The 16,827-nt window shown below is 52.2% G+C and overlaps 1 protein-coding gene across 1 annotated transcript in view; it reads right to left on the reverse strand.

The window, feature by feature from the left end:
* Positions 1 to 16,827, reverse strand: part of CHD8 (chromodomain helicase DNA binding protein 8) — a 911,220-nt gene that overhangs the window by 193,254 nt on the left and 701,139 nt on the right. The window contains exon 26 of the mRNA XM_086919771.1: positions 11,688 to 11,833. Coding sequence (XP_086775897.1) covers positions 11,688 to 11,833 — 146 coding nt within the window. The remainder of the gene's footprint in view (positions 1 to 11,687; positions 11,834 to 16,827) is intronic.

The raw sequence follows: 16,827 nt of genomic DNA on the forward strand, positions 1-16,827 counted from the left end.
AAGTTGGACCTGGTTAGTCTGCTGACTTCTACCTGTTCCTTTTCTGCCTCATCCCCTGATACCAAATCATCATCCTCATCATCAGCATCATCTGCTTCCTGAAGAGGATGGTCCTGGGCATCAAAGGGACCCTGTAAGGAGGGCATGTTGCCATCTGAATTAGAAGGGTCTGGGTTACCAGCCCTCCTTGCATCATGAGTCTCTAAGAGACCAATCAGAAAGGCAGTTGTGGGGTTAGACCCCTGCTTAATCTTCCTAGAGGTACACACTTGTCGTAACTCATGGAAGCTAAGCGCAGTATATCTTGAAGGGATGACCTGTGGAGGGTCAACTGACACAAGGGGAACCTCAGTGTTTCCTCCTTTGTCCGACATACTGTTTCTAGTGTGGTGTAAGTGATGCACCTACCTACACTATGTGTTTACCTACTGGTCCCTTGCTAGAGTTGTAGCCAAGGTGTGCTAAGCCTTGAGGAGCTACAACAGCTGGTTCAGTAGAACTCAGAGTATTCTAAGCTTTAGTTATATGTACCTAACAGTACTTATGTGATCTTTCAACAAGATATTCTTAGGATACGTGTGGTAAAACAACAGCAAGCTCAAATCCCAACCGCTGCTCACCAATGTGAGAAGGTGGCCTGATATGCAGTGCTCACTATTCTAGTGAACACTATGTATCAGTCCAGCAACCCTTATTGATGATTGGTTGTAAGTCAACCTTATAGACCAGCTATCCTAGTAGCGTGGATACGAGCAGTCTAAGGCTAAAGACTCGAGAGGGCGCGTTAAGCCAGCTGTTTACCACACATATACCCCTTGAATACCAAGTGAAAGGACACCACACAAGTGTTATGAAAATAAACAGTTATTTATTTAAAGATCACAACAGCCCTGTACTCTTTATGAGGACAGGGTACTAAGCACAAACCAAAACTCTTACAAAAATACTTAAGTTAGCACAGTATATACAAATGCCCGAGGGGCACGGAAAACCATATACTCTGAAAGTGGAATGCGAAATTCCTAGCAGGTAAGTACAGTACTAATAGCTTTTGGAATCGCTAGGACTTGACTAGGGAATCGTTAGATTATGTCTAGGAGGCCTAGGGGACTCGGGTGCAGTGTGTGCACTCTCACGCGAGATGCGGGACAAAAGTCTATGGTAGCTAGGAATTAGAAAGTTAGTGTTCTCGGGCGAACCCGACCTGGTAGGGAGAAAACGAAAGTAGATTCTGACCCTTGGATAGTGAGGCTATGCTGGGGCACCGAAATGCCGAAGTTACCTAGCCCAGGGGCTGCAGCTGCATAGGTCTGAAAAGACGTCGGGAATCCTCGTAGACGGACCAGGAGCCGGAAGAAAAGATGCTGGCCGGTGACCAGTGAAGAAAGTTCAGTCGGATCCAAGCCTGGATCTTGAAGATAGATGACACCTGAAAGCAGAGGGGACCAAGTTCGAGACTACTAGCCAGTAGTCAGTGGGCACCAGGAGGGCACCGGATGGTAGCCACCTCGACTAGGTGAGTGGGTGACGCTTGACTCGAAGATCTCACGGACCAGGAGGCGTTGTCGGCGACCAGGATGGAGGATCGAGCTGTCCCACGAAGATAGAAGCTGTCGGCGTCGCTGGACCCAGGATTGGGCAACAAAGCCTTGGCAAATTCAAGCCCACGCGGTGGACCTAAAATGGCGTCTGGAGTGGACCAGGAGGGTCCGGGGTGCCTCTCTTGAAGAAGGAAGCAAAGGCCAGCCTGGAGCAACCAGACCAGCAGTCGTGAAGTCGTTGGGCGTCGTTCAGAGGGCCACAAGCCAGCCGGCTAGTAGCCAAACAACGCGGTGCACAGCAAACAGCAGAAGGGCCCCACGCAGATCGTGGAGATGCAGGGGGGCTGATCTTGGGTGCTGGAGCTGCGCAGGGTCGGGGCTTCTCGGACCCCAAAGCACTCACCAGTGGAGGACACGGTGGGCTTGCAGTAAAGATGTCGTGCAGTCTTGGCGATCGTCGGTCCCTTGAGGTCTCGTCGCACTCACGGTTCTCAGCTGGGCTGTAGAGGTGAGTAGAGGTCAGAGGGGCCAGGGAAGCCGGGTCTCGTCGAGCTGGGTCGTCGGATTCGTGATGAAGGACTTGCAGCAGACCGCAGTGTTCTTTAGGATGGTGCCTGCGGATGCAGGGTGACTACTCCTTAGCCACAAGGGAGAATCTTGAAGAAGAAATCGTGAAGTCCTTTCGAAGAAAGTGGTATCTTGATTCCAAAGATGATCTAATTTTAACAGGGGGCCCGCTCCCATCTTTATACTAAAAAAGGGGGCTGACCCGGTGACTAGGTCCTGCCTATGGGTGGGACTAGGTGGGGGGTGGTTACACCCCTCAGCCATGCCGGACTTCCCCAGGCCAGGGGCTGGTGTGCCCCTGGAACTGGTTCAGACCGGCCTATGCGTAGTGAGCACCGGGGTGCCACTCAGCAGTCACCTTCCTGTAAAGCCCTGCCTACCCAGGATACACAAAACCATGTCTGGGATGGTGCTAGCACCGCCCCTGACAGGAAACCCTTTGTCCAGGCTCCCCTCGCTGGAAGGACTCCCAGCTGCAGGGGGTCAGACTCGTGTCTGTGGTGGCAGCATCCATTTTGTGGAGCTGAGGCTTCAGTTAACTTTAACCGGGGTTCACAGTTACATACATGTCGTGTCCCTCTAGAAGGGTGGAATGCTAACCCCGTCGCCAGAATTGGCGAGGGGTTAGTATTCCAATTCGTATGACACCTTACTCGACATGTTTTGATAAAGCAATACCAAAGATAGCATTTAACCGCGAGGATTATAATGCACTTAAGAGTATATGGTATGCGATATCATGGAACAGCTATTAGGACTTGATTCCGCAAGCTGCAGACAGGCTCAGCTCATGCCAGAGCACCATCTCACACGATTCCAAGCACTCTGCCTTCAGGATTGTCAAGGCCTGCCATAGGAGTGACTGATAGGAATCTGTGTGTCCATTTTAGGGTTAGGTATAGGTATACTACACCTACAGCAAAGGGTGATTACACGACTTTGCCCCAGCTGTCATGCAGCCAGTTGTGTCAAATTTAGGAGGCCAGCCAGGGGTGGCACAATACGTGCTGCAGCCCCTGGCAGCCCTGGGTACACCTATGCCCTGAGTTACAGGGTCTGATAAGGTGGCCCAGTACCAATTGGTAGATGCACCTAGGGTACATGAGGTAATTTAGAAAGAGAACAGCCAGGCTGTGGGTCTGATTGGCAGGCCCACAGCCAGAGAAAGTCGTAAACCAGTGGAACAAAAGCAAAAAAATCTGGGTGATCATAGGATTGCAGACCCTACTCTCCTACACTAGACCCCGCCTGGCCCTTGGGCGCCGGAGCCGACTGCTGGCCTCCTCTGCCCTTCTGCCGCTTCTGGAACGGCTTACGGAACGGCTGCTGCTGTTGCGAGTGCCCCGAAGCCTGTCCCCGTCCTCGGCCTTGTCCTCCGAACCGCCGTTGGAAAGGGCGGTACTGCTTCTTGGTTTCCTTGGGCTTTTCCAGGCCCACAGCCGTCAGCGTTTCGGCCTCCGCCTTCATGCGGGCCATTTCATCATATGCGTGTTTCCCGAAGAGGGTCTCCCCGGAAAACGGCAGATTGGCCACCCTCTGCTGCGCGTCCGGTTTCAGGGACGTCAGCCGGAGCCAGGCGTGGCGCCGTTGGTTGATCCCGTGGCAGAACCCATGAGCAGCCAACAGGGAAGAGTCCGCAGCCGCGCTGATTATCTGGTTGGCCACCAGCATCCCCTCACTCAGGACCTCCATGAAGTCTTCACGCTGCTCCCGAGGCAGATGTTCCGCAAAGCGCTCGAGGGAGTCCCAGAGGGCGCGGTCGTAACGCCCCAACAGAGCCGTGGCACTCGCCGCTTTCATGGATGTCGCGGAAGTCCCACAGATCTTTCGCCCCGCCGAGTCCATCCACCTAGACTCCTTGTCCGGGGGGACCGTGGAGGTCGGAGTGGTGGCGTGCTGCTTGCGGGCCGCCGTGACGATGACGTAGTCAGGCGGAGGCTCCGCTCTCAAGAAGGCCGGATCCGAGTCGGGAGCCCGGTATTTCTTCAGTAGCCTGGACGGGGCCGCTCTCGTCACCGCCGGGGTGAGAAACAGCGCCATAGCCGGTTCTTCCAAGCCCGGCACCAGGGGCAGGAGGGGACGAGACATGTGCCTCTGATGCAGAGTCTCGAAAATGACGGACGTCTTCGGAGTAGGCACTGTCAGTGTAATGCCTAGCTTCGCCGCGCCCCTCAGCAGGACGTCTTGAAAGGCCACCAGGTCATCTATCGGGGACACCCTGGTGTCCGGAGACCCCGACAGCGTAGGTGAATAGTCCCTGGTCCCAGACGATCGCGCCTCCTATGGCGGTGTCTCGACCTCGTGGAAGACCTGCGCCTAGAGCGAGAACGAGACCTGCCAGCTCTAGGGCGCTCCTTCGGTTTGCGAGGAGGGGTCTTCCGTGGCTTCTCACGGGGACTCTTTGGATCCTCCCGGGGCTTCGGTTTCGGGGTCCCCTTGGGAGGAACAGGCAGTGACGGCAGTGAAGCGGACCTCGGCGGAGGCACCACCGGCCGCGGGGCGGGCCCATGCGGTGGGACCGGAGGACGAGCAGGATCCTCCGTAGGAAGTGGTGGCACGGGCGGAGGGTCCTCCTTCGGTACGGGTGGAGGAGCAGGAGTCCCGGGTCGAGATGGAGTGTACACTTCCGAGTACACCGAGCCCGGTGAACCTTTAGGGGACGGGTGCGGAGATCCATCCCCATCCGCAGGCGACCTCTTCCTCTTGCGTCCACTGGAAGTGGCGTGACTCCTGGGGCTAGAGCCCCCTCTGCGTCGTTTGGGAGAGGGAGACCTACTCCTCGACGCTGACCGCTGTCTGCTGGACGCAGAACGACGCTTTTCCGGCGTCGAACGGCGCTTCCTGGACTCCGGCGTCGAACGTCGTCCCCTCGACGTCGACCCTCTCATCCTCGGCGTCGAACGTCGACTCCTCGACGTCGATCCCCTCATGCGCGACCTCTCACGTCGTCCTCTCGACGTCGGGCGGTCCGCCCTCGATCGCCGTCGTCGTCTTGATGTTCCCGACGTCGAGGAGCCTCGACGACGATCGGCGGTGTCGCCTCGACGACGACCGACGGTGTCGCCTCGACGGCGAGCGTCGGTGCCGCTTCGACGGCGAGCGCCGATGCACGTCCCTGCGCCTTCGGCGTCGGTATGAAGACCTCGACGTCGACGAAGACGATGACGTCGACGGCGGCTTCGACGTCGGCTTCTCCTTCGCCGTCGAGTCGTCACGCCGTCTCGACCCGGAGCCCCGGGGAGACGGGGAGCACGCCGTCGTCATCCCTCTCGACGCCGCCGTCGAAGCCTTCGACGTCGACGGAGAATGGGATCGTTGGCTGGACTTCCTGCCCCCGGGGAGCCCCCCAGGGGCCTCAGCAGAGGCAGAGGGATCCCTCCCAGGCTGCCCAGACCCACCTGCAGCACGTTGGCGCCTATCCTCCAGGCCAGCCAGCCTGATCTTCAATCTGTCCCTGAGTGTCCTAGCAGAAAGTTGCTGGCAGATCACACACTCCTCAGGGCCATGATCTTCTGGAAGGCACACGATGCAGACATCATGGGGGTCGCTTTTGGCCTTCTTCCTCTCACATGCTGGGCACTTAACAAAAAGGCCAGGCATTTCGGAGCCCCAAAACGCCTAAAAAACAGCACAAGGGTGAGAAGAGAACACCAAGCAGTAATCACAGCACTTTTAAAAGTCAAAAAGTGCAAAAACGAATTCAATAAACCCTTGAAAAAGGGAGAGCTCAATGCCAGGGTCCTGTAAGCAGGAGCCGGAAAAAAGAACTGAAAGTAAGTTGGACCTGCTATGCATTCTGGGATACTGGGAGAAGTCTGGAAAGTTCTCTTAAAGGCACAGTATCCTATTTAAGCCACATAATGGCAGCCTATGGGGCTTGTCTGTCCCTACCTTCCTCTCTATCATTCCTGAGTCTTTGACTGGGGGAGGCAGGTTTCTCTATGGTAGAAACTAGCAGGCTGAGCTGTGTGTGGTGATTTTTGGTGGAATTTCTAGTTGAAGTACTGGACAGTGTAGCCTGTGGATATAGGCTGCATTATTTGTCTTTAAATTCTCTCTTAAGTGTCTTGCAGTTCTGCATTATTTTGACAACTTAAGAGATTATTTTTGATTGCCGGGGTCCACGCACATGGGCGGGACTATTCACTAGATTATGACTATACACAGAGATCCCCTACTACAGAACAGGTGTTTATCACTTCTTGTCTACTAAAAGCCATAGTTCTTATCTCAAGCAATGCTTCTCCCGTATAGGAGAGAAAACCATCAGGCAGGGGCTCTGGTGCAAGTTGGGCAGCATTTCCTGCCTCCCGGCTCGGTCTGGCGCAGACGGGCTTGCCTTTGGCGCGCCCGCTGAGCGTACGAACTGATGGAATCATTTTATACACTGAGGGCAGGTGATGCACAAAGAACTAGCCCGCCGACTCAGATTCCCCCCAAGATGGAGCCTAGCGTATTGCGCAGGGAAATCCTTCCTATATCCCCCAGCAGCTCATAATCGCTACGGTGAGAAGTGTGGAGTAGTGCGGCAAAATAGCAAACAGTGCGGTAAGATTTTAAAAAGAGAAAAAGTTCAAATCTCTGAGACTGTGATTCCCGTCTTTCCGCCTCAGGAATCCCTAAGTGTGTGTGCGAGACCTAACCCAATTTTTATACAATTCAATTTATAAACTTTATTCGACGATTTAGGTCATAAAAGTGTGCATAAAATCACAGTTTTGATTTAAAAAATCCATTAAAATATATACAATAAATATTAAAAAGATATTAAACTACAATAGACCAATGCCGAATATCATTTTGCATTAATTCATAAGTCCTAAAAACAATCTGACGAGGTACATTTGGGCCAGAGGAGAATTAAACAAAAAACTCATATCAATAGCCCCCACTATTTATGTGTATCAACAACTTAGAAGTCACATGCCTACCGCTTTATTTTTTCTGCGGATTACCCAAGCCCATTTAAAATATTTCGCCACAGCCAAAGCAATTAGGGGTGTCGGGTCTGTACATAAGATTCTTAAAGCCTCCCTGTGTCTTTGTATACCTAATAGTTTGCATACAGGCTTGATCCACAACGATCTAGGAACAGTATACAAAGGGCAGAAGAATAGGAAATGTCTTATTGACTCTTGCTCTTCCCCACACTTAGGGCATCTGTCATTACCGTTTTCCCCAGCCCATTTAGCTGTGAAGGACTTTACTGGGAGGGAACCTACTCTAAGTTGGAAACAGAGCTTGCGGTCCAACTGTTTCCCAATAATGTCCCAGTATAGTTCCCGCTTTGGTCGATCCTTAATTTCCAAGAACCGTTCTGTTAATTGCGAGGAGAATCCCTTTACCCTCATGTCTGTAATCACCATCTCCCAATACTTTTCTTTTACATTTTTTTTAGAGGGAAATAAGGCATTTTCCGGGTCATCCCATAGCTCCCTCATGCCCATTTTAAGGAGTAGAGACCAGATAGTCTTCAGCCAGTGAATTTTATGGCAAGAATCCTTAATCATTATCTCCCTCAGACCCAACGCGTAATGCTGTAGTTCTTCCGTAGTCCACAGGCGGCGCCAATACAATAATGGCCTTAAAAATGCTTGATCTTGCACCGCCTTTTTTCCGAGATCCCACATAGTGGAATTAACGGGGTGCTTATGGGAACACTGGTCGCTTTGCGCAAAAATTCATTTTCTGCCAGCGTCAACTTTCTTAAATCCTCAAATCCCAAAGTTCGGCTCCATAAAGGGCCGAGCTTAGCACCTTCAGCCCGTAAACTTCCATTAGGGGGCTAATGGGCTTTGATAGTGATGAGGAGAATTTTTTCAGAAGGGTGCCTGCCTGCTGGCGATGTTTAAGTACTGCAATGTCCAATTGGCTTGACCATCCCAGATTACTCTGGAGGGTAACCCCCAGATAGGTGAATGCGTCCACCCGCTCCAACGGGGACCCATTCACATAAATCTTCCCTCTGAATGGTCTGGCAGACCCCTGCGTCTTGCGGTCAGTAAGAACCATGAATTTTGTTTTTCCAGTATTTATTTCTAGGCCCCTATTGAGGCAGAAGTCTTCAAAGCGCTTCAGCGCATTCTGCAGCCCACTAGATGTTTTGGAAATGATGAGGGTGTCGTCCGCAAACATGAGGATCGGGACCCGCTCACCAGACATTGCAGGGGCATCGGTCGAGACCAGGGAGAGGTAATCCGCCACCCAGTTCACAAAGAGCGAGAACAAGGTTGGCGCCATAACGCAGCCCTGCCTCACTCCCCGCTCCACTGGGAATGGCTCTGTAACCTCTCCCCGGCAACCCCACCAGACCCTAGCAAACGTGCCCTCATGCAGACAGATGACCAAACTCAGCAACTCCGGGGCCATCCCCTGCTCTGCTAGGACTTCCCACAATATGTGGCGTGGGACCAAATCAAAAGCCGCCCTTAAATCTACAAAGACTGCGTACAGGGAGCCATTTCCCAAGACCACGGTACTCCAATATAAAATAATGAAGCGTAAAACCTGGTCTATGGTACTTGTTTTCGGGCGAAAACCAGCCTGGAGGTGACTTAGTATGTTATCATTATCCATCCAGTTCTGGATTCGGCCCAGAACCAACCGCCCCATGATTTTTTGCATACAGTCGATCAGACTAATTGGCCTGTAGTTACTTGCAAGTGACTTATCCCCTTTTTTATAGACCGGCACGATTTCAGCCCCTTTCCATGATTTAGGGACTTCCATCCCTTGGGCTATGGCATTCGCCACATATAAAATATAGGTCCGCCATTGCCCTCTATTAATTAAAAATAGATCTGCGGGGACACAATCCATGCCGGTAGCCCGTCCCTCTGTGACAAGGTCGAATGCCCTATCCGCATTACCCTCAGTGAAGACAGCCTCTTTATAGAATGTATGATCAAATGCTCCCACATTATTCCCTGGATTCCCCGAGATGGAGCCTAGCGTATTGCGCAGGGAAATCCTTCCTATATCCCCCAGCAGCTCCTAATCGCTGCGGTGAGAAGTGTGGAGTAGTGCGGCAAAATAGCAAACAGTGCGGTAAGATTTTAAAAAGAGAAAAAGTTCAAATCTCTGAGACTGTGATTCCCGTCTTTCCATCTCCGGAATCCCTAAGTGTGTGTGCGAGCGACCTAACCCAATTTTTATACACGAAGGGCAGGTGGTGCACAAAGAACCAGCCCGCCGACTCAGATTCCCCCCCCAAGATGGCGCCTAGCGTATTGCGCAGAGAAATACTTCCTATATCCCCCAGCAGCTCCTAGTCTGCTGCGGTGAGAAGTGTGGAGTAGTGCGGCAAACTAGCAAACTTTTTTTGTGCAGGAAGGGACTACTTCCTGCACAAAAACAATCAATAAAGGCACTTGCGTTGAAAGAGGAAAAAACAAGAAGAAATGAAAACCTTTCTCCTTTTTGTGCCTCGCTACAGCACCTCTAGGGTGGCGCACCATTCACACTTACCTCCAGATCTACTCTTTCTCGCAAGTCTTGAGATGTGTTATTCCATGGGTGTTGTGTGGGAACAGACACAGCAACACCTATGGAGCGCCCTTTCAACGCAAAGTGCTGCGTTTGAATGGGCCATATTTTCAAGGAGAGGAAAAGCCACGCAGGGTGGCTTTTCCTCTCCTTGTATATATGGAGGAGTCCCCAGCGCCATCACTACGTTACAAAAAGTGACATTCTGGTGGCGCAGGGGGCTTGTAAATCTGCCCCATAAGTGCTTTGGTATTGGCAGAGTGATACAATAAGAACATAGTGCTGGATGGCTGATTGACGAACTGCATGAGACTGACAATAGGTATCCTAGGCTGCATGAGTACTTATTCAGTATTTAGTGGAGTGTACCAATAGCATGTATCTGCCTAGAGGTTTGTATGGATTGTGCACAGAATATTGTACGTGTACTTGTGTTGGTGCCTAGGTCATTCTATAAGAACATCACTAGTAACTAGAATGATGATAGTGCTGCAAACAGAGAGCTCAGTTAAATTATAAGTGCTTAGGTATTGTCTCAATGCCTGATCATTTTGCAAGTGCATAGACCGTGACTGGGTTCCTAGAGTGCTAGTAGTTGACAGCAGGATACGTTTATAAACACTCATGTTTCAGCTGAGTGATTAGATAAGGACATGCTTATATCAGGATGATTGTAGGAGTGGACACAGACTCACAGTGTGATTCCAGACAAGCATGACTATTACCTGGACTTTTGCAGGACTGAGTCAGTAGTCTGCAAGGGGTTAAGGGACCACATACATTGTGCACATTTGACTGTACCACTGCTTGTCTCAATGCCAGAGTGGTTCTGCAAGTGGATAGACAGTGACTGGGTCCTAGAGTGCTAGTAGTTGGCAGCAGGATAAGTTTATAAGTGCTTATGCTTCAGCAGAGTGATTAGATAAGGACATGCTTCTGTCAGGATGACTGTAGGAGTGGACAGGGGTGCTTTAGAGACATAGAACAGGTCAGCAGAGCTGCTTTAGAGCCAGAGAACCAGGTCAGCAGAGCTGCTCTAGAGCCATAAAACCAGGTCAGCAGAGTTGCTTTAGAGCCAGCGTACCAGGTCAGCAGAGCTGCTCTAGAGCCAGAGAACCAGGTTAGCAGAGCTGCTTTAGAGCCATAGAATCAGGTCAGCAGAGCTGCTTTAGAGCCAGAGTACCAAGTCAGCAGAGCTGCTCTAGAGCCAGAGAACCATGTCAGCAGAGCTGCTCTAGAGCCAGAGAACCATGTCAGCAGAACTGCTTTAGAGCCAGAGAACCAGGTCAGCAGAGCTGTTGTAGAGCCACAGAACCAGATCAGCAGAGCTGCTCTATAGCCTAAGAACTAGGTCGTGGTGGTGGAGGAGAGGCTGAGGCACCGGAACCCTCCGTGGCAGGGGAAGGTTATTATAAAACTACACTGTAGGCAAGGAAGGAACAGCAGTCTGCAGGAGAGTGCTGCTTCTCTTTTGAACCCCATTACCCCCACCCCCCTCACCCATGCCCTCCATTTCTCTGTGTGTCTCTACCACCTCCTTCCGTCCTCCCAACTGCTTCATGGAAAAGCAACAAGAAAAGTAAGTTCCTGTATATTAGTAGTCAAATACAAAGAATGGGAAAGAAGCCATATTCCAGGGAAAGGACAACCACAAGAAGAGGAAGGAAAGGTATCTAATAAGAAAGCAATGAGATTAACAAGAAACATAACTAATGATAAGGATCTGACTCAAAGCTCACTGTAAGTATTTCTACTTTCAACAACAAACTGAAAAAGCAGTGTGTAGGCAAGATCTACAGGGCCTAAAGAATAGTGGTTTCTTTAAGCTACTTTTTAAAAAGAGTAATCTTTTCAAGCATTAATGTTAAAACACATTTGAAAATTCTTTACCTCCTATTTTCCAGAGATTCTTCCCCCAGGCAGAGATGGTAATATTTTTTTGAATATTAATTAACATGCCCTATTAGTGAACACCATGCTTTCATTTACTTGGGTGCCGTCTTAGAAGTATGGACTAGTAAGTCTCAAGTCATAAGGATTTAGCAGTGCAAAACAACATGCTTCTTGTGTCTTCTCCTCCACCCCCAGAATTACCTTAGGCCACTCAGAGATCCGGTGCCTTTCCTGTAGCAAGTCAGTGGCAGATCGCTCACTAATAGCACTGGGAAATCCATCCTGGGACGTGCTCAAAGACAGGAGGCTTTCATCATCGTACAGACTGGCGCGTGGCACATCAATATCTGCATCGAGGCAAGAAGGAGAATACAACAGAAGAAAGGAAAACTGATCAGAAAACTTTAGACCAAGGTTTTCGGAAGTAAAGACTTAACAAGCATTTACAATGCAACGGTCTCGCCTTTGCAAAAGTTAGAGCTATTTTCAAAATCAATTGGTGTTGGTTTTGAAAACTGATAAATAAATGGCATTGTCATTTACAATGCCAATAGCTTAATCTCTTTGAAATGCGAGACCTATTGCATTTACACCCACACACACACAGAGCCCGACACAGACACTGAACACCACACACACACAGACACTGAACGCCACACACACAGACACTGAACGCCACACACACAGACACTGAACGCCACACACACACACACACACACACACACAGACACTGAACGCCACACACACACACACACACTGAACGCCACACACACTGAACGCCACACACACACTGAACGCCACACACACACACACACTGAACGCCACACACACACACACACTGAACGCCACACACACACACACACTGAACGCCACACACACACACACACTGAACTCCACACACACACTGAACGCCACAGAGACACACTGAACTCCACACACACACTGAACGCCACAGAGACACACAGAGCACCACACACACACAAAGAGCGCCACACACAGTGCGCCACACACACACACACACACACACACAGCGCCACACACACACACACAGCACCACACACACAGAGCGCCACACACACACAGAGCGCCACACACACACACACAGCGCCACAGACACACACACACAGCGCCACACACACACAGCGCGCCACAGACACACACACAGAGCGCCACACACACACAGAGCGCCACACACACACACACACACACAGAGCGCCACACACACACACACACACACACAGAGCGCCACACACACACACACACACACAGAGCGCCACACACACACACACAGCGCCACACACACACACAGAGCGCCACACACACACACAGAGCGCCACACACACACACAGAGCGCCACACACACACACAGAGCGCCACACACACACACAGAGCGCCACACACACACACAGAGCGCCACACACACACGGAGCGCCACACACACACGGAGCGCCACACACAACACACACAAGGAGCGCCACACACACACAAGGAGCGCCACACATACACAAGGAGCGCCCCACACACACACACACACACACTGAATGCCACACACACACACTGAACGCCACACACACACACTAAACGCCACACACACACACTAAACGCCACACACACACACTAAACGCCACACACACACACTAAACGCCACACACACACACTAAACGCCACACACACACACTAAACGCCACACACACACACTAAACGCCACACACTGAACGCCACACACACACTGAACGCCACACACACACACTGAACGCCACACACACACACACTGAACGCCACAGACAACACACTGAACTCCACACACACACACTGAACTCCACACAGACACAGAGCGCCACACACACACACACACAGAGCGCCACACACACACTGAACTCCGCACACACAGAGCGCCACACCCACACACATACACACACAGCACCACACACACACACACAGAGCGCCACACACACAGAGTGCCACACACACACACAGAGCGCCACACACACACACACAGAGCGCCACACACACACACAGAGCGCCACACACACACACAGAGCGCCACACACACAACACACACAAGGAGCGCCACACACACACAAGGAGCGCCACACACACACACACACACACAAGGAGCGCCACACATACACAAGGAGCGCCCCACACACACACACACACACACTGAATGCCACACACACACACTGAACGCCACACACACACACTAAACACCACACACACACACTAAACGCCACACACACACACTAAACGCCACACACACACACTAAACGCCACACACACACACTAAACGCCACACACACACACTGAACGCCACACACACACTGAACGCCACACACACACACTGAACGCCACACACACACACTGAACGCCACACACACACACTGAACGCCACACACACACACTGAACGCCACACACACACACTGAACGCCACACACACACACACTGAACGCCACACACACACACACTGAACGCCACAGACAACACACTGAACTCCACACACACACACACACACACACTGAACTCCACACAGACACAAAGCGCCACACACACACACACAGAGCGCCACACACACACTGAACTCCACACACACAGAGCGCCACACACACACACACACACACAGCACCACACACACACACACAGAGCGCCACACACACACACACAGAGCGCCACACACACACAGCACCACACACACACACAGAGCGCCATACACACAGAGCGCGCACAAACACACACAGAGCGCCACACACACACACAGAGCGCCATACACACACACACACACCGAGCGCCACACACAGAGCGCCACACACACAGAGCGCCACACACACACACACACACAGAGCGCCACACACACACACACAGAGCGCCACACACAGAGCGCCACACACACACACACAGAGCGCCACACACACACACACAGAGCGCCACACACACACACACAGAGCGCCACACACACACACACAGAGCGCCACACACACACAGAGCGCCACACACACACACACAGAGCGCCACACACACACAGAGCGCCACACACACACACAGAGCGCCACACACACACACAGAGCGCCACACACACACACAGAGCGCCACACACACACACAAAGCGCCACACACACACACAGAGCGCCACACACACACACACACACAGAGCGCCACACACACACACACAGAGCGCCACACACACACACACACAGAGCGCCACACACACACACAGAGCGCCACACACACACACAGAGCGCCACACACACACACAGAGCGCCACACACACACACAGAGCGCCACACACACACACGGAGCGCCACACACACACGGAGCGCCACACACACACGGAGCGCCACACACAACACACACAAGGAGCGCCACACACACACAAGGAGCGCCCCACACACACACACACTGAATGCCACACACACACACTGAACGCCACACACACACACTGAATGCCACACACACACACTGAACGCCACACACACACACTGAACGCCACACACACACACTAAACGCCACACACACACACACACACACTAAACGCCCCACACACACACACACACACACTAAACGCCACACACACACACACACTAAACGCCACACACACACACTAAACGCCACACACACACACTGAACGCCACACACACACTGAACGCCACACACACACACTGAACGCCACACACACACGCACTGAATGCCACAGACAACACACTCAACTCCACACACACACACACACACACACACACTGAACTCCACACAGACACAGAGCGCCACACACACACACACAGAGCGCCACACACACACTGAACTCCACACACAGAGCGCCACACACACACACATACACACACAGCACCACACACACACACAGAGCGCCACACACACACACACAGCACCACACACACACAGCACCACACACACACACACAGAGCGCCATACACACAGAGCGCGCACAAACACACAGAGCGCCACACACACACACACACACAGAGCGCCATACACACACACACACCGAGCGCCACACACAGAGCGCCACACACACACACACAGAGTGCCACACACACACAGAGTGCCACACACACACAGAGCGCCACACACACACACACACAGAGCGCCACACACACACACACACACACACAGAGCGCCACACACACAGAGCGCCACACACACACACACAGCGCCACACACACACACACAGCGCCACACACACACAGAGCGCCACACACACACACACACAGAGCGCCACACACACACACACACACACACACACGGAGCGCCACACACAACACACACAGAGCGCCACACACAGAGCGCCACACACACAGAGCGCCACACACACAGAGCGCCACACACACACACAGAGCGCCACACACACAGAGCGCCACACACACACACACACAGAGCGCCACACACACACACACACACACACACACACACAGAGCGCCACACTCACACACAGAGCGCCACACACACACACAAGGAGCGCCAGCCACACACACAAGGAGCGCCAGCCACACACACACACAAGGAGCGCCACACACACACAAGGAGCGCCACACACACACACACACAAGGAGCGCCACACACACACACACAAGGAGCGCCACACACACACAAGGAGCGCCACACACACACACACAGCCACACACAGCCACACACACACACAGCCACACACACACACAGCCACACACACACACACAGCCACACACACACACACAGCCACACACACACACACAGCCACACACACACACACAGCCACACAGAGCCACACACACACACAGAGCCACACACACACACACACACAGAGCCACACACACACACAGAGCCACACACACACACAGAGCCACACACACACACACACAGAGCCACACACACACACAGAGCCACACACAAACAAACACAGAACCACACATACATACACACATACATACACAGAGCCGCACACACCAACACAGAGCCCCAGAGCATAATTCCAAGAGCCAGCAAAGGCTCGAAGCATAGGAACCAGGATACACAATATTCCCTTTTCATGGCTGGCTGCCCCCTCCCTCCTCTCGGCAGCATGTTCTGCTCTCTGAATCAATTATCAGTGAGATGTCCAAAGCTGGTCAGTCAGCATTCCGGCAGTCATTCCCCAGTTTAGACCGATCACCTACTTACCTACTCATTACCAGAGTTGTCTAACCTCGTTCCCACAGCTGCCCCGCCTCTGCACATCTACTGAATAACACAGCTGCACTGCACATTCCATAACAGCTGCGCTAACACCCCAGGGGTCGCCAGATATGTACAATAGCTGCTTAAGAGGCATCTGCAATTACATTCCCTGGGTGTGTAACAGTCTTTAATGACATTTCC

This window comes from Lissotriton vulgaris, chromosome 5, assembly GCF_964263255.1.
Source record: "Lissotriton vulgaris chromosome 5, aLisVul1.2, whole genome shotgun sequence".
Classification (NCBI taxonomy): Eukaryota; Metazoa; Chordata; class Amphibia; order Caudata; family Salamandridae; genus Lissotriton; species Lissotriton vulgaris.